General features: G+C 65.3%; 2 protein-coding genes across 3 annotated transcripts; both read left to right on the top strand.

The window, feature by feature from the left end:
- The first annotated feature begins 1,760 nt into the window (after nucleotides 1-1,760).
- Nucleotides 1,761-5,089, top strand: LOC122214810. Its single transcript, XM_042930056.1, has 4 exons — nucleotides 1,761-1,959; nucleotides 2,478-2,674; nucleotides 3,158-3,958; nucleotides 4,835-5,089. Exons 1-4 carry the CDS (start codon nucleotides 1,761-1,763, stop codon nucleotides 5,087-5,089), a joined length of 1,452 nt encoding a protein of 483 aa, XP_042785990.1.
- On the top strand, nucleotides 5,051-18,887 carry SLC17A9 (solute carrier family 17 member 9). 2 transcript variants are annotated; one of them, XM_042930456.1, is made up of 13 exons: nucleotides 5,051-5,275; nucleotides 10,221-10,418; nucleotides 10,810-10,949; nucleotides 12,597-12,696; nucleotides 13,747-13,857; nucleotides 14,448-14,544; nucleotides 14,734-14,830; nucleotides 15,452-15,539; nucleotides 16,416-16,450; nucleotides 16,791-16,906; nucleotides 17,134-17,189; nucleotides 17,344-17,373; nucleotides 17,872-18,887. In XM_042930456.1, the coding sequence occupies exons 1-13, from the start codon at nucleotides 5,214-5,216 to the stop codon at nucleotides 18,047-18,049; spliced, it is 1,308 nt and encodes a 435-aa protein (XP_042786390.1). In that variant the 5' UTR covers nucleotides 5,051-5,213; the 3' UTR covers nucleotides 18,050-18,887. The 2 variants fall into 2 exon arrangements, with proteins under 2 accessions (XP_042786390.1, XP_042786389.1); XM_042930455.1 differs by having other exon boundaries at nucleotides 13,747-13,877.
- Nucleotides 18,888-20,455: the final 1,568 nt, after the last annotated feature.

Genomic DNA, 20,455 nt, shown 5'->3' with positions numbered 1-20,455 from the left:
CAGTGGCCTCATCTAGTGCTTGCGGCCTGAGGGCCCATGTGCCCCTGGGGAGTGGACCCCGAGGAGTGGGGTCTTGACAGCGAGTACCCCCCCCCCCCCCCAGGAGTGCACACTTGCCTTGGCGGCGGGGCTTGCCCCGCAGCAGGCCAGTGTGCATGTGAGTCCCCATGTGTCCTGCCGCCGGTGCAGTCGCTGGGACGCGGGTGCTCTGGTGACCGGGGACACGGACTCGTGTGTGTGGACTCACTGCAGGTGCGGCTCGGCCCTGGTCCTGTAGGGCGGTCGTTAACAGAGCTGCCGGCCGACCCCGCGGGCGCAGGCTCGAGGAAGTGGTGGGGACCGTGCCCTGGGGGCGCAGGGCTTCCTAGCCACGGGTGGCTCTGCACGTCCCCCCAGTGCGGGGACTCCGTCCTCCCTGTGCGGATCCGGGGCGGGGTTCGGTGCCCGGTGCTTCGTAGAGGCAGATGCCAACAGCAGCTGAACTGTGGGGAGCCGGCTTCCTTGACCAGCGAGGCTGGGCGGGCTCGTGGGTGCTCCCGTGGGTCAGGTGGTCTGCCTCTGACCGCTGGGGCCACGTCCCCCACACGCCTGCAGACCTGAGCGCGATCCTCACGTGCCGTGCGGTCAGCCGGTCCCCCGCTTAATCTCTGCTCCCTGCTTCCACTCGGAGCCTGGGGTCGGTGGTGGGTTTTTGACCGCCTTGGGTGGTCACCGATGCAGAGGCAAGACTGTGCATTGTGGATTCTTCCGGCCTCTGCCCCCCTCGCCCTCCTGCTGCCCTCTTGGTGTTGTGAGGATGAAGGGGGGGTCTCTCCTCGACGCCCGAGACCGTCTCAGCAGTCCTCTCCAGATGTGACCTTTCTTTAGGGCTGTTTCCTCCGAGGCTTGAGGCCGATAAGTTAGGGCCAAAGGTTTTCATCTTCAGGTAGTTCACCATTACCTGCCGCAGGAGCTGGAGAGACGAGCAGGCGGCGTATGCGCTTGGCGGGTACCAGAGTCCAGCACGTTTCCAGTTGGCTTTCCTCGTTAGCGCACGTGAGATCGTTTGCGTGCTTGACTAATACGTAATCAACCCGACACGTTCTTCAGAGTCCAGGGTGTGAGCCGTGAACCATCGGCCCGAACGCGCGGGCGGCGGCCCGTTCGCCGATCGAGGCAGCGGGTGACATGCGAACCGGGCTTTGGCGAGACTCGCTCTCAGACTCGCTGCTGTTCTCTTCCCTCTGAGGCCCGGTTACGCTCGTCCCATCTGTCGGCGGACCTGGAGGCTCCGGCGGGCCCGGCTTTGCAGACGCCTCCCGTGGGCCGCCGTGTGGCGGTCTGTGTCTTCGGCAAGCACGCTAAATCAAGCCATTTCGAGACCACAGACATTAAGTATAACGTGATTTTTCTTCGTCTCGTTTGGATCTCGCTGTTGCGTTTATGAAAATGTAACGTTTTATGTAGTTTATTCTCTTTATGTTTTGTGGAAAGTGCCTTGAAATAAATAAAATTTGAGAATATTCTGGTTACTCTGCATTCCTGATAGGAAGTCGTGTGAAAAATAACCCTAGTTTGGAATCTTTACGAAGCGTAGGGATTAACGCAAATCCAATGACAACTAATATATTTTGCCATTTGAATGGAGGCTTCCAGGTTCTAGAACAGGCAAACGTTCATCGGGCCTGGTTTGACACGAAAGTCTCCCTCACACGTGACCGAAGACCCCATGTGTGAGGCCTTGGGGGACAAGGAGGTGGTTCCCCCCCCACGCAGTCAAGATGCATCCAGAAGCCGTGTGGGGAAACGTGTTGAGGACGGTTTCTGTTAAGGTGGCGCGGTGTCCGTATTTCTCTGTGTACGATGCTGGTTTTGGGGAGTGGGGGGACCAGGGCTTTCAGAAAGAACCGTACACGTTTTACGTTAAGGACAACGGTGTCCTCCGGAGGACAGAGCGGGACCTGCTTGGGAGTTACCCTGGTCCTCGTCCGCCGTGTCCCTGCGGGCCTGTGGGCCTCCACAGCGTCCTTTGAAAAATGCAGAATAGGTTGCTTTTGCTGCCTGCCGTTAATTTCACAGTAAAATTTGCCTTGTTTTCCTCAAGAGCGATTTCCTGAAAGGTCTTTTTAGTTTTTGCCCGGGAAGATCTACGAAGGAGAAGGACTCAGAGACGATGCCGACACGTCTGGTGGGAAGTCCATCCGCTAGCCCTGGTGGAGGGACCGGGTCCGCGTCCTTCTGCCCCCTTCTGTCCATTCCCACCAGCACTGTCTGCTTTCACAGGTGTGCGTCCGTGTGTGCTGTGCGTGGACGCGGGAGTCTTGTCTCTCGTCTAGAGACGCAGCACTCGAGTTTCACGTTGTGAGAAAATAGATTGGCGCTGCCGTCTGCGTGGTTTTAAGCTGAAAAGTTTCTTTTTTTTCTTTCTTTTTTTTTTTTTTTTACTCACGCATGCTTCCTGATGGTCCAAGTCCAGGGACCGCTGTGGTGAGCCTGAGGCCCTTCTCCCTGTCGCACATGTCGCGTCCTGCAGAGGCACACATCCTGTGCTGTCAGGACCGTGAGCGCCTCGCGTGGAAGGCGCTTGCGGAACATTGACAGACTTGGAGTGACCGCTTTCCAGTGCCTTCTAGTGCGTGCAGAAGGAGGGTGCCTTGATGCCGGAGCGGTGGCGTTACTGAGCGTAGCCTCACAGGTTTGTTACATCGGAGAGGGGAAAGGAACCCTCCGCCATCGCCATTCCCCGTGTGACGATGGCGCCTGAACCCTTCTTCCCGCCAACTCCTGCCACCCTGCAGGAGGTGGTGCGGTGGTTTGTGGCGGCGTGACCGTGCGGAGCGGTGAGCACTTGGGTTTGCACGCAAGACCACCCGGGGTGTTTGGCGAGGGCCACGGTCCCCGGCCCGGGGGGCCTGCCCGTGTGGGATGTCGCGCCTTAATTCCGAGATGCCTTCGAGGCGCTCTTCCTGTCCTCGCGAGTTGCTTACGTAGACGTAGAGCACGGGTTTGCAGGGGCCTTCGGCCTCCGTGCCTGTGCGGACCGTCGGCAGTGGGGGGGCGTCCCCAGCTGCTCTGCCTTCGCAGGCTGCAGGGCCGCAGCTGCGGCGGCTTCGGGCCCTCGGCGGGGGGCAGGAGGGGCAGTCCGGGCCGACCGGGCATCCCGTCCCTCCGTCTGCAGGGCGGAGGTGTTTCTCGTCGCAGGGAGCCTGCGGTGGGACCAGGACTCATCTGCAGAGTTGGGAAGCCCCCCTCCCGCCCCCCGCCCCCCACCCCCGGAAGGCGGGGTCGCTGGGTCCATCCTGACCGTGACGCGGAAGGTCTGTGGGACTCCTACTCGGCTCCAACCAAAAGTGGCGGCTGGAGGAGTGAGGACCGGGAGGAGTGGACTTCTCTGCACGCGCCTTCCCAGCACCTTCCGACTGGCTGTGTTTTCGAGCAGGTCACGCCGCGACCTCGTGCCCGGCCGTGGGTGTGGCACCGGCAGGAATGGTGCCGTGCGGTGCGAGTCTCCGCCTCACGTCGGGAGCCTGGGGACCGGGAGGCAGCGATCCCGCTGCCGCCCGCCGCGCCGGACCGCCGGACTCGCGTGCGGAGCCCTGCCTGGCTGTGCCGTCTGGCACTCGGCGGCGCACACGGCGCCACACGCTCGAGGGGGAAGCGAGCCTGGTGGTCGCCGTGGCCTCCTGGGCCAGGGGCTGCAGGGCCCGGTGGGCGGCCAGTGGAGGCACAGAGACCCGGGGCGAGGCGGGCCCTGCGCAGCTCCAGACCCACGGGCCCGGCGAGTCCTCGGTCTCGAGCGTCTAGCTGTGTTTTTAGCGTGAATCACGTGCGGAACAGCAGCGCGTGTGTTGAAGACGCGGATGGTGAGCCCACCAGCACGTTGAAGAATGAGCCGCTCCGGAACTTGGAAGGATCCGGCTGTAGAACCTACACTGCATTAAATTCATTTATTATCCGAAATTCATTTTCGTGGTTTCCGGTCACGTTGTGCACACTTGTTTGTCCTTGGGTCCTTCTCCCATTTAGGGTGGTAATTGGGTGCAAAAGACAGACTCCTCCCTTCAATAGCTGGTGTGAAGCTGGGGGGAGGGGAAAGAGGTGATGGGGGGGCACCACACCGGGGAGACACCCCCCCCCCCCCCCCCCGGGGTCCTTGAGGTCTGTCGGTTACAGAAGCTGAAGCTGCACCGGGTGTGGTGCTGGGCCTGCGCCCCCTCGGGCTGCGCAGTACTGAAGACTCGGGAGGCGGAGGGGGGAGGGAATTGGCTTCCAAAAAAGCCCCGTGGCTGGAGGATGGGGCCTGTGGGGCCCTGCCCTGTGGGGATGTTTTAGGCTTTGTTCTAAGTGCAGTGAGAAGCCTTGGGAGGCTGTGCCATGGCGGGGCGGGACCCAGCTCGCTGGGCTGCCCTGTGCGGGACGGAGGAGGCGGCAGCTAGGAGAAGCCAGTGTGGCCGGAAGCCCGGTTGTGGCCGTCGGGTCCCGGCGTCCGCGGCTCCGTGCTGGCCGTGTCCTCGACGAGACCACGTAAGGCCCACTCCCCGCGCACCGAGAGGGCCCCGGGGACTCAGCTTGGGGGCTGGCAGACCCTCCGTGCTTGGCACGCCCTTGGGGCTCTGGCCTGTTCCGCACGGCCTGCCACGTGGACACGGCCCGCTCAGCTGCCCGGCGTTGGCTGGCTCGGGTGGCAGGGCGGGAGCCCACCTCCGAAGACCCACCTTACAAACTGGGGGCGCTTGAGTCTTCCTGCTCTCGCATTCTGCGAAGACTGTCCCCAGTTGTCACTGGATGAGTCCACAGCCCTGTGACGTGGGGACCACCACCATCCCCCGATTCACGGGCTCCTGTCCAACACCAGAGCCCTGACGCCAGGATCCCCCGGGCCCCGCCCTCCACAGCCCGGTCCGCCCAGCGGGCCACCCGCCACGGGGAGCCCCGCACCCTCCCCACTCCCGCCGCCGCCGCCGGACTTCACGGGAGCCGCAGGAGCCGCAGGAGCCGCGGGGAGGTGGACCCTGACAGCTGCCGGTGGAGCGCAGGGCGGGGACCGAGTGTGTGCCCCGCCCCACCCGCCCTCCCTCTGCGGTGGCCGTCCGGGGGCGACACGTCCTAAGAGCAGAGCGCCAGACGGAAGCACGGCCGGGACTGACACGTGGCCTTGGGCGGCGCTGCCCCGTGTGGGTTGGAGAGGCGGGCGCCCGACCTGAGCGCGCTGCGCCCGCGGACGGCTGCCCCCGATGCAGCCGCTGCCACCGGAGGAGGCCCGCAGGGACGGGGCTGAGGACGCCCAGTGGTCCAGGTGGGGCCAAGGTGTGGGGGGCGGGGCGGCGGCTTGGGGACGGGGCGAGGCCACCTTCTCTCCACCTATGGGCTGTGCACTTCCCTGACGGTCCGCATACCAGTACCCAGCCCGAGACCCCATCCCTTTTCGAGTCCCAGGGCCGGTGAGAGCCCCCGTGAGCCCTCTCCAGGCCCTCCAGGGTCCCGGGGGGTGCGCAGGCAGGAGGTATCCCAGGAGTCCTGCCTGGGGGAAGGGGGCATCGTCCTGGCTGGTGAAGGGGGAGCTCACGGGCACAGCTGTGGGTCCTAGAAGTGACCCTGCCAGGTAGGACCACACCCGTTTACAGGCCCGAGTCCCTACCGGTGACCACACACCTGAGAGCAGGTTCAGCTGACATGGCAGGTGGCTGAGTCCTGCCCACACCTGCCAGCTGTGTGCTGTGGACAGGTCTCCATGGTGGGGGGGGCGGGAGGCTCCTGGGGGGGCAGGGCCCACATTCTGGGAAACATTCTGTTTCCACATCCATTGCCGAGGACAGAAGGCCCCAGGACAGGGGCTCTCCTCACGACTGTGACACGCTGAACAACCAGGCCACCTGTGCCGCAGCCCTCCCTCTGGTTCTGTGGACCCCGGGCCCACGTCAGGCCCTGGGATCCCCAGGCCAGTTCAGGCAGTCTCCGAGTGCCCAGGGAGCCTGGTCTCAGGACCTGCTGCTGCCGCCCAGCACAGGGTCACAGGAAGGCGCTAAGAGGTAGTGTCCCCGAGGCTGGGGCAAGATGAAGGCAAAGCCAGCGGGGGAGACGGGAGAGAAGCTGGTCGTTTCGCAGGACAGGGCGTGCAGAGCGGCGTGGGAAGGGCCGCAGTGAGCGTGGGAGTCCCAGAGCCCAAACCGCAGCCTTGGCCTGGGCCCTGCTCCAGGCATCTGCTAGAGCTGGGGGGCTGCGTGCTGGTGCCTGCCAGGGTCCAGGAGCGCTCTCGTCCTCCCCCCCCACCCCCCACCCCCCCTGCTGCCCTGGATACCGAGGGGCTGATCCAGGTACCGATCCGGGTAGCATGGGGTCACGTTGAAGCGGCTCTAGCTGGCTCGGCCTCAACTGCCTCCCTGTGTGCTCGCTCTGGAAGGGGCACCTGCCCCACTTCCCCAGGCCGTTGGCAGGGGAGGCAGCCTGAAGTTCTGGAGGGGTCTGGGGGTCCTGAGTGGAACTGGATTCAGCCGGGATGAGGCTGTCCCCGCCCCTGAGTGGACCCATCGCAGTGAGTGTGGCTGTTTCTGGCTGCCCACCCTGTGCGCCCTCTGCCTCGACAGCCACGTGTCTGCCCTTGTGGGCCCTGGGAGCAGGGGTGGGGGCAGCCAGTGGCCTTGGACCCGTGGCCTGCAATGCCGGCACATTTCCCTTTTCTGAATCGAGGGGCCACGTGACCACATGTTTGCTCAGCCGTGGATGCTTATGCACAAGGGCCACTGGCAGGAAGCAGAAGTTTCTAGAAGGTTCATAGGAAGCATTCCGATGAGCTGGGGGCACAGGCCTGAGGCTCAGGGCAGGTCACAGTGGGCAGGATGAAGCTCTCCGATCCACTCTTGCGGTAGCCTTCCGTGTTCCCAAACAGGCCAGGCCATCCGCAGGATCAAGGAGTCCGTGTCTGGGCCGCCGAGTCCAGCCAGACTTCCTTGTTCTGTGTCCCCGGCCACTGGAGAGGAAGTACCTCTGCCTGCCCAGCTGGCATTGCCTCCAGCTTGGGGACTGGGCCGTGGGGGCCTCCCAGGGAGGAAGCAGACAGCACCTTGCCCCACACAAGCTCAGGGCAGACTGCTGGCCCGGATGCTGACGGGCCTTTCTTGGCTTCCCGTGGTCACAAGGAGGCCCGGGGGCAGCACCATATTCTAGGAGCCTGCCAGCCTCCCAGAGTGGGTCAGCCTCAGCTGGCCTTCCCACCCAGAGGGCAAACACAGCCAGGCTCTCAGGGTCACCAGTGAGATGGGCCAGGTGGGCTTGCTGGGGGCACAGTCCAGTCTGGACGCGGGTGGCCCTCCACTGCTCTGACCATAGAAAGGAATGAAGCTCCTCTCGAAGGCACCTTTGGACTGTGGCTGTCTGTGGGGGCGTTGGAAGCTCTACTCCACGCCCGCCTTCTCCTGGTGCCCCTGGGCAGTGCATACACATGCTTGCAGGGGGCGCGGGGGCGTGGGAGCTCCGTGGGCTCCCCCAGAACGGGGCACCCGGAGGCCGTGGCGATGCTGCAGCCGGCTGGGCTCAGGCCAGCTGGACGGACTCCAGTGGGCGGTTTGGGCTGTGTTGCTCTGGACCTCCCACTAAGGCCAGTGGGAGTGTTTGCTCAGGAGAGCGATGTGCCCAACAGGCCCGCTGCCCCTGGGCTGGAAAGCTGGGTGGGAGGGAGGACCGTGTGAGGTGCTCGCGGGGCGACTGTGGTCAAGTCCCAGGGATGAGTGTCGGGGAGATGTTGGGGGCATCATCTTGAGGTCCGGAACCCCAGAGGGGCGGGTGCCTGAGCCCACGGTGGTCCGCCCTGCCAGGGGCCCCGGGTCCTGTGTCGGGTGGGCAGTGAGCTGGTGCCACCTGCGGGCTTATCAGCCTCGCAGATGCCTGGCCCTGCCTCCGCCCCACGGTCTTGAGTTCTGGAAAGAAAACTAGCGTTTGGGGCCCCCGGGCCCAGAGGGACAGCCACTGAGCTTCCCCTATGGCCCCATCCCTCTCAAGCCTTGGGACCTCGGGTCCGTGCTGCTGTCCCCGTTGTCCAGGCTTCTGAATCATTCCAGTAACATTTTAAGAACCTGGAGGTGGGGATGGGGGCCATGTGACGGGGGTCACTGGGCAGTTTCCAAGTGGAGCACCGTCCCCCAGCTTCAGCCAAAGCAGGGTCTAGTGTCTGGCTTCTGGAATTGCACAGCTGGGGATATTTTTAGCACAGGACCCGATTTCCCACTGGTTCTGGTATATAAAAGCAGAGGGCCACAGAAGGGCGCCCTGGAGCCCTGTGTGCCACACCCCTCTGAGGTCCAGAGGCCCAGCCTGAAGTGCCTGGTCCAGAGCGTGTCCGGGAAACCAGTCCAGGGAAGGGATGGGCTTCCCCACGTCGTGCTAGGGCCCGGACGGGGACTTCTTTGATGCCCACACCACACGCCCCATCAGGAGCTGGAAGGCACTTTGGAACTGGAATCCCCAAGCCCCAGATGGGGCCCTGGCCTACAGATAGGGGTCTGTTGGGGCCGGAAGGCCGGCTGCTGGAACTCAGACTCATTCACCCCCAAACTCCCGAGTGATGGTGTCGAACCTCGAATCAGCTGTCTCTGCTGGTAGGACTGCAGGACCCCACAGCCTCAAGCAGTGGCTCCTTGGCTGTGGAGGGGCTGCAGCCAGGAGCGGCCCCAGGGCGCCCACGGTGGGGCCACTCAGCAGGCCGGGGCCGTGGGGAGGGCCGCCTCCTCCCTGACCGTGGAAGAGCACACTGTGGTTTGTGGACAGGGAGTGGACCCACGTGGAGACATCAGCCGGAGGAGGTGGACGCAGTTGCCTGGCCTCCCTTCCTCCTGGTCACAGTGGCTTCTTGTTGGGACATTGGGAACTTGCTGGTCACTCTGCTATCCACTCACCCATGAAGAGGCAGCTGTCATGGGGACCAGCCTGTCTTCACTAAGGAAACGGAGGCTCGAAGAGGCCAGGCCTCTCGTTCCGTGTCCACAGACCCACCCACACCTGGGCGCCTGGAGGCCAGCCCCCGGGGCAGGTCCTGTGGTCAGCGGTCCATCCTGCGGGGAGGCCCGCAGCCCTGACTTCTCCCGGCAGGTGGGCCCCGCTCCAGGTCGGGGCGTTTGTGGTAATGGGTGCGTCGTATCACACCCACTGATGGGGCTCCTGGTGTGTGCGCCCCGCTCGGGATGGGTCCCCGTGCAGGCGGGGCCCCTGAGCTCCCCGCGGGGCTGCTGCAAGGCCCCCGCACTCTCTGACCACCCGCCCCCAGCTTGCACACCCCGCCCTCCGCACGGGACATCACAAGTCACCAGCGGTACCCCCTCTCCACCCATCTCCCACCCCCACGGCTGGTGCCCACAGCTCCCTCTCTCTCATTGTTTCAAAGTAAACTTTGTCTCTGAGGCCAGTTCTTGATTTACAGAGTCACGTGAAGGGAGTGACTCTACCGCCCACCCCTCCCTCCACATCTTCTGTCAGCGTCCTGCCTTTGTCCCGCCTTTGTCCCGCCTGGGAGTCCCTCTCCGCAGGGAACCACGGACAAAAGCCCGGAGTTTGCTCAGATTTCTGCCGTTGGTTTTCACACCCCAGGACCCCATCCGGGACCCCACATGCACGGGGCATCATCTCCCGGCTCTGGCAGTTTCTCAGTTCGCTTGGTCTCAGGGGCAGTCAGGGAGCACTGGCCAGAAGTTTCAAGGACCGGCCCCCTGTGGACACCTGTCTGGCGACTTCCTAGGCAGCCGGGCCTGCCTCTCCTCCACCCGGGTTCCTCCAAGGGCCGACCACCCCCACGGCACTGTCCCCTTGCCGGCCGCCCAGCACCGCCTGCCCCGACCTCCTCTGCTGGGCACACACAGCTTTTCCTGCGGAGCCTTCGGGGACCCACTGCCCTGCTCCTATCCCGTAGTGGCCCACCCCTGCCACGAGACCCTCCCTTTTGGCCCCAGCCGGGGTCTCCTGGGCAGGTTACTGAGCTGTCTGCTCTTGCCCAGCTGCTTCCCTGGGGACCCTGGCCTGTGGGGAGCGGGGAGTGAGGGCGTGGACCTGGCTGCCGGTCCCGGCTAGCACACCCCTCCAGCTGTGCTCTGTCCCACGTGCCCCTCTGCTGGCCGTCCGGCTGCTCCCAGCCTCTGCTGTCGTGACTCATTCCTAGGGTCTGCCTGTGCTTCGGGTGCAGACACGCAGGGGGGTTAGGGTGTCGGAGGGGCGGCCACGCTACCCTCCTGAGTGACACCGTCCCTCCTGTCCCGCAGGCCCGAGTGCCAGGCATGGACGGGGACGCTGCTGCTGGGCACGGGCCTGCTGTACTGCGCCCGGGTCAGCGTGCCCGTGTGCGCCGTCTCCATGAGCCAGGACTTCGGCTGGAACAAGAAGGAAGCCGGCGTCGTGCTCAGCAGCTTCTTCTGGGGCTACTGCCTGACTCAGGTGGTGGGCGGCCACCTGGGGGACCGGTAACCACCCCTGCTCCCCACGCGGGGCCGGGGCTGCCCCGGGGGGAGGCGGCTCCCGCAGGATGAATGTGGGGTCGGGCCTGGCCTGGAGAGAGGCATCGGCCGGGAGGACAGAGGTCCGTGGAGGAGGCGGTCCGGGGGCAGGTGCGCGGCTCCCCTTGGGGCGCTTGTCCTGGGGGGCGGGGGTGGGGGGGTGCTTGTTGGGACGGAGGGACAGGCTGGGCCTGTGCCCTCACCCCCCGCCCCTTCTGCGGAGGAGGACGAGGAAGCGGCGCCCGGCCCGGAGGCGGCAGCTCAGAGCCGGGCTGGAGCAGGCACCGGCTTGGGCTCCTCCGGGCAGGACCCGCCCACCCTGCCCGCCACCCGCCACTGTGCTCTCGTCCTCCTCCAGGATCGGGGGTGAGAAGGTCATCCTGCTGTCCGCCTCCGCCTGGGGCTTCATCACTGCCGCCACCCCGCTGCTCGCCCGCCTCAGCAGTGCTCACCTGGTCCTCATGACCTTCTCGCGCATCCTCACGGGCTTGCTGCAAGGTAGGGCTGTCTCGGCAGCTCCCCTCTGCGGCCCCAGCCGTGCCAGCGCCAGGCGAGCGCGCACGCGTCGTGTACGCGTGTGGGTACACGCGCGTGGGCACGTGGGTGTGTGGACGTGTCCGTGCAGGTGGGTGTACGTGTGGGTACATACGTGTACTCAGGCGTGCTCCCGCGCGTGTGCTTAGGTCAGAGGAAGTCTCGTGCGCCTGCTGATAAGGCCCCGGGAGCCCCCAGCGCGGCGGGCGGGCAGCTGTCCTCGTGGGCAGGGAGGCACGAGGACCGACCGCCCCCAGCAGGCGGCCGGCGCTCGGCTGCGCTTCCCTGTGGCGGGCGGGTCTGTCGTGCCGCGCGAGGCCTTGGCGCCGAAGCTCTGTCTGTTTCCCAGAAACATTTCACGGTCTGGCGCAATCCGATGTCAGATGCCCCCCTCCGCCAAAAGGCCCACCCCGGGGGCGTGGGTGGCAGGCAGCTTGCCACACGGTGGCCGTCAGCGCCCCTGGCCGCTGGCGCAGCGGGGACTTGCTGAGTTTCTGCGTGTTGCTGGGCAGAGGCTGCCCCTGGCCGGAGCCTCCGGGACCCGCGTCTGCACTCGGCCTCTCCCTGTTTCCTGGCCGGCCCCACTGGTCCGCCTCTCGGGCAGTCCGGCCCCTGAGCCCCCGTGGGTTCACCCCGGTGCCCCACGTGCGGCCGGTCCCGTGGCTGGGGTTTCTGGGCGTCCAGCCAGGGGGCCCTCAGCTCAGGCTGTTCCCCCATCTTCCTGGGAGGTGGGGGGCCGGTCCGTGCCGTCACGAGAGCTCAAGGGGCAGCGATCAGCCTGGGTGACTGGCAGTTGGTGTGGGCAGGGGTGGGGCCCCGACGGGAAGGCCGGGCCCTGCCTCAGCCCCTGGCCTCTTAGCTCTTCCTGGGAGAAAAGCACAGCGGCGGGAGCCGCCGTCCCTGTTTTAAAAATTAGGTTTTGCAATGATTATAGATTCGCAGGAAGTTGCGAAGAGGCCCCGGGGTCCCTCGGGCCTCCCTGCGGCGACATCTCGTGTGGCTGTGGGACGGCGACACATCCAGGCACCGTGGCTCCGTGGGGCCGCTCGCTCGGGCCTCACGGGCTGTAGGTGCACTGCGTGTGTGAGCGCGTGCGAGCGTGCGTGTGAGAGCGAGAGAGCGTGTGGGTGTGCGTGCGTGCACGAGCGTGTCATGGGTGAGCATGCGTGTGCGAGTGTGCGTGAGCATTGTGAGCGTGTCCGTGTGAGCACGAGAGTGAGTGTGAATGTGCACGTGCGAGCAGAGCGTGCCAGTGTGTGAGCGTGTGTGCGAGTGTGAGTGGGCCTGTGCGAGCAAGCGTGCACGTGTGAGTGAGTGTGCGCGCGTGAGCATGCACGAATCAGCATGTGGCGTGCGTGTGTGAGTGTGAGTGTGCACCAGGACTCGAGCTGGTGTGTCAGGAGTGCCAGCTCAGACTCCGTCGTTCCCACAGCCCGTTCTGTGCCAGGACCCTGAGCACACCTGTCCCCCAGCTGAGAGTCCAGCTGACAGGTCCTCGGAGCCCAGTCCTGCTGGTCCCCGGGGGAGCCTCCCAGAGCAGCTCTCGGTCCTGGCTGGCCCCGCCCTGGCCCCAGGTGACCGCGTGGGGACGCAGCTCTCTGCTCGTTTCAGGGGTCTACTTCCCGGCGCTGACCAGCCTGCTGTCACAGAAGGTACGAGAGAGCGAACGCGCCTTCACCTACAGTGCCGTGGGGGCCGGCTCCCAATTTGGGTAAGTCCTGGCCCTGAGAGCCCAGGGGACAGAGGGTGTGCCCAGGGGGGCCTGGGCGGGGACAGGCCACGTGGGCGCCTTTGCGGCTCAGGGAGATGCGGGTCGGCTGCTTCTGTGCTGCGGGGGACCCCCCCCCCCCCACCCTTGTGCATGTTCTGTCCCCAGGGCAGGTGGTGTGGTTGAGGCTCTGGCAATGGGACACGGCGTTCCCTTTCATCTGTGCTGAGGGAGCCAGAGGGGGTGCCTTCCCGATGTGGGAGGCGACCTGTGCTCCCCTGGGGGGCATGTGACATGGTCCAGACATGAAGACCCTGTCCCTGTACTCCTGAATGGAGGCCTCGCTCGGGGAGAAGGGACATGTTGCTGTCCTGATGGGGCTTCACTACCCGGGGCTCAGGTCCCTCACTTCCCCGCTGCCAAGAAGCAGGCAAGAAATCAGAGCGTGGAGGGGTGCCTGAGGACGGGCCAGGAGCCCGGATAAAAGCCCAGAGCGCCCAGTGGAACGGGGGTTCTGGATACGCCATGTGGGACGTACTCCCACAAGGAACGGTGTGCGTTGTTTCTGAAATCCCGCTTCACGCAGGCGTCCTGGGCCCGTGTCTTAGGCTGAGAGGCACGGAACACACTCTGCCCACTGCACAGATGAGGAAAGGGAGGCTCCGGGGGGGGGAAGGCGCCCCCCTACCCCCCCCCCCCCCCCCCCCCCCCCCCGCCCAGGCCTGCAGGAGGGGAGGATCCACAGGGCTTCTGGGCTTTGTGCTTGCTTTTCCCGCTTTTGCGTTTAGACATCTTGGAGGCCAACTTGGAGGCCCGGAAGCAAGAAATTAAAGCAACAGAGGGCCCCCGTGCCGTGTCACGGCAGCACGGCTGTGCCCACGTCCCCTGGGTGCCGAGGCAGCCGGAAGTCTCCCTGAACTCTCTGAACGCTTCACAAAATACGCTCAGACTGGGGCGGCTGCTTTCCTGGCGACGAGCTTATGCCGGGTGGGGGTGCTCAGAGGCATTGCCTTGCCCCAGCAAAGCCCAGGGTCACGGCCACCTGTCTTTCAGGACGCTGGTGACGGGGGCCGTGGGCTCCCTGCTCCTGGACCGGTACGGCTGGCCTAGCGTCTTCTACCTCTCCGGCGGGCTCACCCTGCTGTGGGTGTGTTATGTGCACAGGTACCTGCTGAGTGAAAAAGGTAACTGCGGCCGGGCGGGCGATGGCCGGCAAACGCAGCTGCCCAGGGAGGGCGAGGGCCTGGCGCCCGGCCCCTCTAGCGGCCGCTAAACATCCACCCAACTCACCTGCGGAGTAGCGCCCGCTCAGCGGGTCCCTGGGCTGCAGCTTGGCCCCGTCCGGAAAAGCATCCTCTAGACCAGAGCCTGAGGAAAATGCCAGTTCTCGGGCCGGCTCTGCCCGGGTTCAGGACTGAGAGCCGTGCCCCAGGAAGAAGCGGGCACACGGAGACAGGTGCCCACCGGGCACAGGCACCTGGCAGGGGCCATCGGTCTAAAGACGGCAGGAAGCGGGGCTTGGGGGATCCGAGGGCGGGGGAAGGACCGAAGAAGTCTGTTCAGACTCCCTCAAATGCCGACAGCCCAAGGTGCTGGCAGGGAGGACGGTGTGGCTGTCCCCGGGGCAGCCAGGCGGGCCGCAGGGCTGTGGGGGCGCTGGCCCCTGGAGCTGCCCCCCCGGGAGCCGTCTGTTACGAGCAGACGCCGTCCCCCGATTCTGAGGAGCTTCCACATGGAAACCGCTTGCCCCTCAGATCTCATCCTGGCCTTGGGTGTTCTGGTGCGAGGCCTGCGGGTGTCCAGGCGCACCAAAGTTCCCTGGAGACAGCTTTTCCGGAAGCCCTCTGTCTGGTGAGCCGGCGCCTCGGGGCCGCAGCTTGGGGTGGGGCGGCACGGGGCCGAGACCAGCCGATCTCGGGTGTTCCCGAAGCCTACACGGGCCGGGGTCACCCGGCTTCTGAGCTCCGCGGGGGCTGGCGGGGGCGCCCCTCCGTGCGGGGCTGGGGCGCGTGGACCCTGAGCCCGGCCCGCGTCCCCCAGGGCAGCCATCTCCGCTCAGCTGTCGTCCGCGTGCGCTCTCTTCATCCTCCTCTCCTGGCTGCCGACCTTCTTCAAGGAGACGTTCCCCAGCTCCAAGGTGGGTGGACCACCCTGGTGCCCGCGGGGTGACGGAGACACGGTGTTGTTTGCGGCCCCACTCGGGCTCGCGGCCCCGAGCTGACCTCGCCCGTGCTCAGGGCCCGCGGCCCCTCTGGTCTGGTGCAGCCACCCAGGACAGGGCCCCTTCCCACCACCGCGCAGCACCCGCTCCCGGGATGCACCCTGTGCGGCCGCCCGGCAGAGCCCTGCCCTAGGCTCAGCCGACGGTCTGTGCGTGGTCATGACCGAGGACGGGCCAAGTGGGGATCGCGACACGGGCAGGGTCAGCTTGGCCCACTCCACCCTGGCCACCCTCCCCGTCTGGTGACCAGAACCTCCTGCACCTCCACACGGTGGGCCTGTGTCCCCCCTGCTCGGCCCTGTCACGGTGTGGGGGGCCAGTGAGGGAGACTCGGCCTGAAGGGGGGCGGCCCTAGTGGACGTGGAGCTCGGCCAGGGTGGGGGAGGTCAAGGTCAGGGGGGCCCTCCAGCCCGGGAGCCCAGCCTGTGGGCAGGGGGAGACTTACCGGGCATCAGGGCACACGGGCGGCCACCGGCCTGTGCAACCTCTCGCGGGTGGCCAGGCGCATGCCCTCCGAGGCCTCCCTCTTCCCTGCAGGGCTGGGTCTTCAACGTGGTGCCCTGGCTGGTGGCCATCCCCGCCGGTCTGTTCAGCGGGTTCCTCTCCGACCATCTCATCAATCAGGGTGAGCCCTGGGGGAGGGGCCGCCGGGAGCCCACCCAGCTTTGCCACACTGTGGGGGGTGGGGGCCCCCTCCTGGGGGTGCTACGGGGATGGGAGGGGTCTTGCCACCCCCAGGACCTCGCTTCGAGAGTGGGGCCCCGACCACCTCAGCCTCAGTTTCCCGGAGGGGGTGGGGCACAGGGAGAGGACCCGATTCCTGCGGGCACCGTGGAGCTCCTCCTTGGTCTTCAGAGGGGTCAGAGATCATAGGTCGGGGGGGCTGTGTGTGCGAGCCCGGGACCCCAGCGAACACGCCCGAGGACGAGGATCTCACAGACGCGCACACCGCACGCGCATGCGCACGCACACGCATTCTTAGACGTTAGTCCTTTCCTAGTGAGAGAGTGCTGCACACTCACTGTGGAAAAAGTGGAGACTTTGCAGAAACAGGGAGACAGCACGTGTGTAAACCGTCCCGGGGCCTTCCTTCTGCGTGTCTGCTTGGCCTTGTCCTGGAGAGCCCTCTAGGTGCACACCCAGGGCCGGGCACACACACTCACACACACTCGCACACGTGCACACATACCCAGGATGCAGGATGCCCAGGCAGGGCACACGCGTCCACAGGAACTCACACGGGTGTGCACACGCACCCAGGATGCCCAGCACAGGGCACACGTGCCCACACACATTCACACAGCTGCTCACACACACCCAGCACACAGGATGCCCAGTGCAGGCACGTGTGCCCACCCACATGTGCACATGTCTCACGCACGACCCGGGACACCCCCTCCTTGAGCCCAGGGCCCGGCCCTCCCCTCCATGCTCCCTCCCTGCTGCCGTGCCGGCTGGGACCCCACGCGGGTGCCAATGGGAACCTCTCTCCTCTTCTCAGGTTACAGAACCATCACTGTTCGGAAGTTCATGCAGGTAGGGAGGTGAAATGCTCCTCTGGACACCCCTGGTTTGCTCCCGGGACCTGCGGGTTGTGACCCCCCCGTCTCCTGACCCAGAAAGCATTCGGAGGTGCCCTGGGTCAGTGCTGAGGGCTGGTTTGGCCGACCTGAGGCCCTTCTCCCAGCTGTGCCCCCCCAGGCCCCCGCACACGTCTCTGGGCCTGGGTCGCCCCCATTCCCCTCTGGTCGGACAAGTGGGGGTCTCATACCCGCTGGGCAGGCCTGGGAGGGGCTTTCCCAGTGACCTTGCTCGGTGCGCCCCGGGTGGCCCCGGGAGGAGCCCTGTCGGCAGGCACCAATCCTGTCTCCCGCAGGTGATGGGCCTTGGCCTGTCCAGCGTTTTTGCCCTGTGTTTGGGGCACACCTCGAGCTTCTGCAAATCTGTGGTGTTTGCATCAGCTTCCATCGGCCTGCAGACCTTCAACCACAGGTGAGGGCCGGGCGCCCCACTCACCAGCCGGCACCCTGGCACGGTGGGTGTGCCCTGGCATGGCTGAGCGCCCTGCTGTCGGGGGCGGGCCTTGGCTGGGCTGGGTTCCGAGTGCCCGCGTGGCAGTTTCTAGACCCCGGGTGCTCAGAGGACCAGCCCCGGACTCCATGGGGTGGCAGCCGCCCTGTGGTCACTTGCTCGCCCACCTCCCTTTCTCTTTCCCACAGTGGCATTTCCGTCAACATCCAGGACCTGGCTCCATCCTGTGCCGGCTTTCTGTTCGGTGAGAGCCACTGGCCCCTGTTTGAATAGGAGGGGCTGTTCCCCACCCAGACATTGCTCACCCGAGCCCCGTCCTCTCTCCGGGCCCCCAGGGGCTGCCCCCGGGTGAGGGCCTCCTGTGACCCATCCTCGTTGTCGCTCTGTCTCGCTCGCAGGTGTGGCCAACACAGCTGGGGCCTTGGCAGGTAAGAGGCGGGCTGGGTGTCTCCCGGCTGTCCCACCCCTGAGTCTTCCCGCCCCGCTGGCCCCTTAGCCCTGCAGGGTGGGGCACGGCGCCCTCCAGGGTCCCCCGGTGTCAGACCAGCGGGGAGGGGGACAGTGAGATCCCGGAGCTGGTCTGGGGCTAACGTTCACTTTTCTGACGGCGAGCACCCCAGCCCTCACTTGACCAACAGATGTGAGTCAAATCCTCAAGGCCCGGGGTTCCAGGGGCTGAGTGGCTGGATGAGAACGCTGGGGCTCACTCCCCACGGAGGACCTGTGAGAGGCAATATGCCGGACAGCCCGTGAGGTCTCTGGCCCTCTGGGACCCTCTGAGGCCGGCCCTCCCTTGGCCTGGTAGCTTGGACACCTGAGTTCAGCTTCTGTCCCTCAGGCCGCCCCCGACCTCCCCTCCTGGTACCCTAGCCCCAGTCCCTGCCCCGGCCCTCCCCTCAGGACTGCCCTGCCCGCCTCTGGTGCAGGTGTCGTGGGCGTGTGCTTGGGAGGCTACCTCATCGAGACCACGGGCTCCTGGACGTCCATGTTCAGCCTGGTGGCTGCCGTCAGCAGCCTGGGGCTGTGCATCTTTCTGCTGTTTGGAGAGGCCCAGCGCGTGGACCTGAGCCCTACCCACGAGGACCTCTAGCTGCCTCGGCCTGACGGTTCCCCGAGGACCCAGTGCTGCCCGCCTCGGGGCGTCGGGCTGTGTTGAAGAGCCTCCCACTCCTGATCCCGGGTGTGTGAGCAGAGGGGGACGGGCCCCAGCGGAGCCCGGGCAGCCCTGGTGGGCCTCAGTCTCTCCACCAGCCAGTGAGGTGATCGCGCCCTCCCCCGGGGTTCGTGGGCTGGCAGGGGTGAGTGGGATTGGTGTTTTGAGTAGCAGCTGCACTATCACAGTCTGTCCCACGTAGGTCTGGGTGCCCACGTGGTCACTGGGTGGGAGGGCTGCCTGTCTGTCATCACAGGGGCAGGGGCACCACCCAGCTGGACTCTTCCCTCAGACCTGCTCTGCTTAGCTTCTTGGCCCTGGGGCCAGATCATTCTTCCTGGGGGTGCTGTCCTGTGCACTGCGGGCTGTTTAGCAGTTGGCCCCGCCTACTAGGTGACCCCCACCCCCTGCCAGTGATGACAACCAGCACTGGCTTCTGGCCTCACCACATGTCCTCAGGAGACTGTGCCTTGGGCCAGAACCGCGGCTCTGATGGAGGCTGTTGGGGGTTGTGGGCTAGACACCCTTGCCCATCTTTGGGCCCCCCCCCGGCACCCCCCTGTGGGTCCCTCTCTGCCAGGGATGCTTCTGGGGACCAGGGAGCCCTCCCACCTTGTCCTTCTCTCTCTCATAACAAGAAACTGGTCATCTCGTGAGTTTGTAATAGATTTTGCAAGATGTCTATGTAGAAGAACTAAGAATGTGGAGAGATCACACCAGACTTATTTAAATGATAAGCTATTAAACTGGAAAAGGAAGGCTGCGATTTTATTAACCTTCCTTTATTTATTTATTTTTTCTGAAGTTTTTATTTATTCATCTTGAGAGAGAGTGAGTTGGCGAGCACGTGGGGAGGGGCAGAGAGAGAAAGAGTGCTTGAGTGAACGGGGGAAGGGCGGGGGGGGGGGGGGAGAATCGCAAGCAGGTTCTGTGTTGTCAACACAGAGCCTGATGTGGGGCTTGATCCCACGAACCGTGAGAACATGACCTGAGCCGAAGTCAAGAGTTGGACGCCCAACCGACTGAGCCCCCCCCGGCCCCCAATCTTCCTTTTTTAAAAAGAATAAACACGTATTGAAGACTTGTTGAGCTCACCCCGGAGGAAGCCCCCGGAGTGTTGCAGGTGACGGTCGGGGCGGCCCCCTGAGCAGACACATGCAGGAAGGAAGGTGGAGGTGAACGTGCAGGGGCAGCGAGGGAGGAGGTGCCCCTCCACCCGGGGAACCCGCCCGCGGTGGCACGGAGCCTCTGGCCTTGCTGCGGCCTGCCTGTCGCGGCTCCCGCGGAACCGGGCCCAGACAGCCCAGGTGCGCTCGAGGAGGAGGAGGGTAGCTCTGCGTGAGTACACGTTGCTCCCTGCCGCCCCCACTTGTGATCAGAAAGAACCCGAAGACGGACCTCTGATTACAAAATGAGTCTGGCCTCCATAGGTCAGGCCTGTTTGTGGAGGTGGAGACGCGCTGGGGGGCGTCGTGGACACGCGGAGATGCGGAGAGGCGCTGGGGGTGGCCCCGTGGAAATGTTCTAGGGATGTTAATTTACCACAAAGGCCTTCACGTGCGCTCCGCTGGAGGTTTTCCCCAAGTGACCCCCGGCGGAGGAGGAGCCCAGCCCCGGAGGGCCCCCCGCGGCCGATGTCCTGCAGCACAGAACACGGTGACGTTCCTGGGACGCGGGAGCTGAGGTCGGCCCTCATGACCGCTGCCAGCGGGCGGCGCAGGATGTTGGCGCGTTCACACTGCCGCGTGGCCGTCCCCACCCACCGTTTCCAGAACGGGAAGCCTGTCTTCATTAAATAACACCTACCCCCGCCCCCAGGGGCCCACCATCCGCCTCCTGTCCCTATGGGTGTGACGGCCCCAGGTCCCTCACACAAGGGGAGTCATGCAGTATTTGTCCTTCAGGGACTGGCTTGTTCCACTCGGCGTGGTGTCCTCGAGGCCCACCCATGTTGTAGCAGGTGTCGGCTCGTCCTTCCCTTTTACGGTTGGTAACAGTCCCGTGTGTGCACGGGCCACACCTGTTCGCCCACTCATCTGTAGTGGACTCCTGGCTTGTTTCAACCTTTGGCTGTCGGGATAAGGCCTTTAACACCTTCGCAACCCACAGCAAACCGTGATGTCTCTGAGAGTGTAAGCAAGGAGGTGGCCCTTCCCGTGGTTGCTCAGTCCTTGAGGGTCTCGGACCCTGAGCCCCTGAAGGAACATGGGACACAGGAGGCGATGGTGGGTCTGCTCAGAAGGAGAACCAAGATACACATGTGTGAACTGAGGCCCCAGGCCCCCAGGACGCCGTATCGGGTCCCACTCGGTCCCCTCCGCAGAGTCAGAGGAGGGAGGCAGGCACGTGGGATTTGG

The sequence above is a fragment of the Panthera leo genome, chromosome A3 (genome assembly GCF_018350215.1).
Source record: "Panthera leo isolate Ple1 chromosome A3, P.leo_Ple1_pat1.1, whole genome shotgun sequence".
In the NCBI taxonomy this organism is placed as follows: domain Eukaryota; kingdom Metazoa; phylum Chordata; class Mammalia; order Carnivora; family Felidae; genus Panthera; species Panthera leo.
This window is presented reverse-complemented; position numbering and strand designations above follow the sequence as displayed.

Bases quoted from the DNA above. Each gene is read 5' to 3' on its own strand.
- LOC122214810 (XM_042930056.1), top strand. From the start codon at position 1,761: ATGCATCCAGAAGCCGTGTGGGGAAACGTGTTGAGGACGGTTTCTGTT. The intron at 1,960-2,477 runs GTCCTCGTCCGC...GGTGAGCCTGAG, and splicing joins CCTGCTTGGGAGTTACCCTG to GCCCTTCTCCCTGTCGCACA. The intron at 2,675-3,157 runs GTTTGTTACATC...CTCCGTCTGCAG, and splicing joins TACTGAGCGTAGCCTCACAG to GGCGGAGGTGTTTCTCGTCG.
- SLC17A9 (XM_042930455.1), top strand. From the start codon at position 5,214: ATGCAGCCGCTGCCACCGGAGGAGGCCCGCAGGGACGGGGCTGAGGAC. The intron at 14,831-15,451 runs GTGGGTGGACCA...TCTTCCCTGCAG, and splicing joins AGACGTTCCCCAGCTCCAAG to GGCTGGGTCTTCAACGTGGT. The intron at 17,190-17,343 runs GTGAGAGCCACT...TCTCGCTCGCAG, and splicing joins CTGTGCCGGCTTTCTGTTCG to GTGTGGCCAACACAGCTGGG.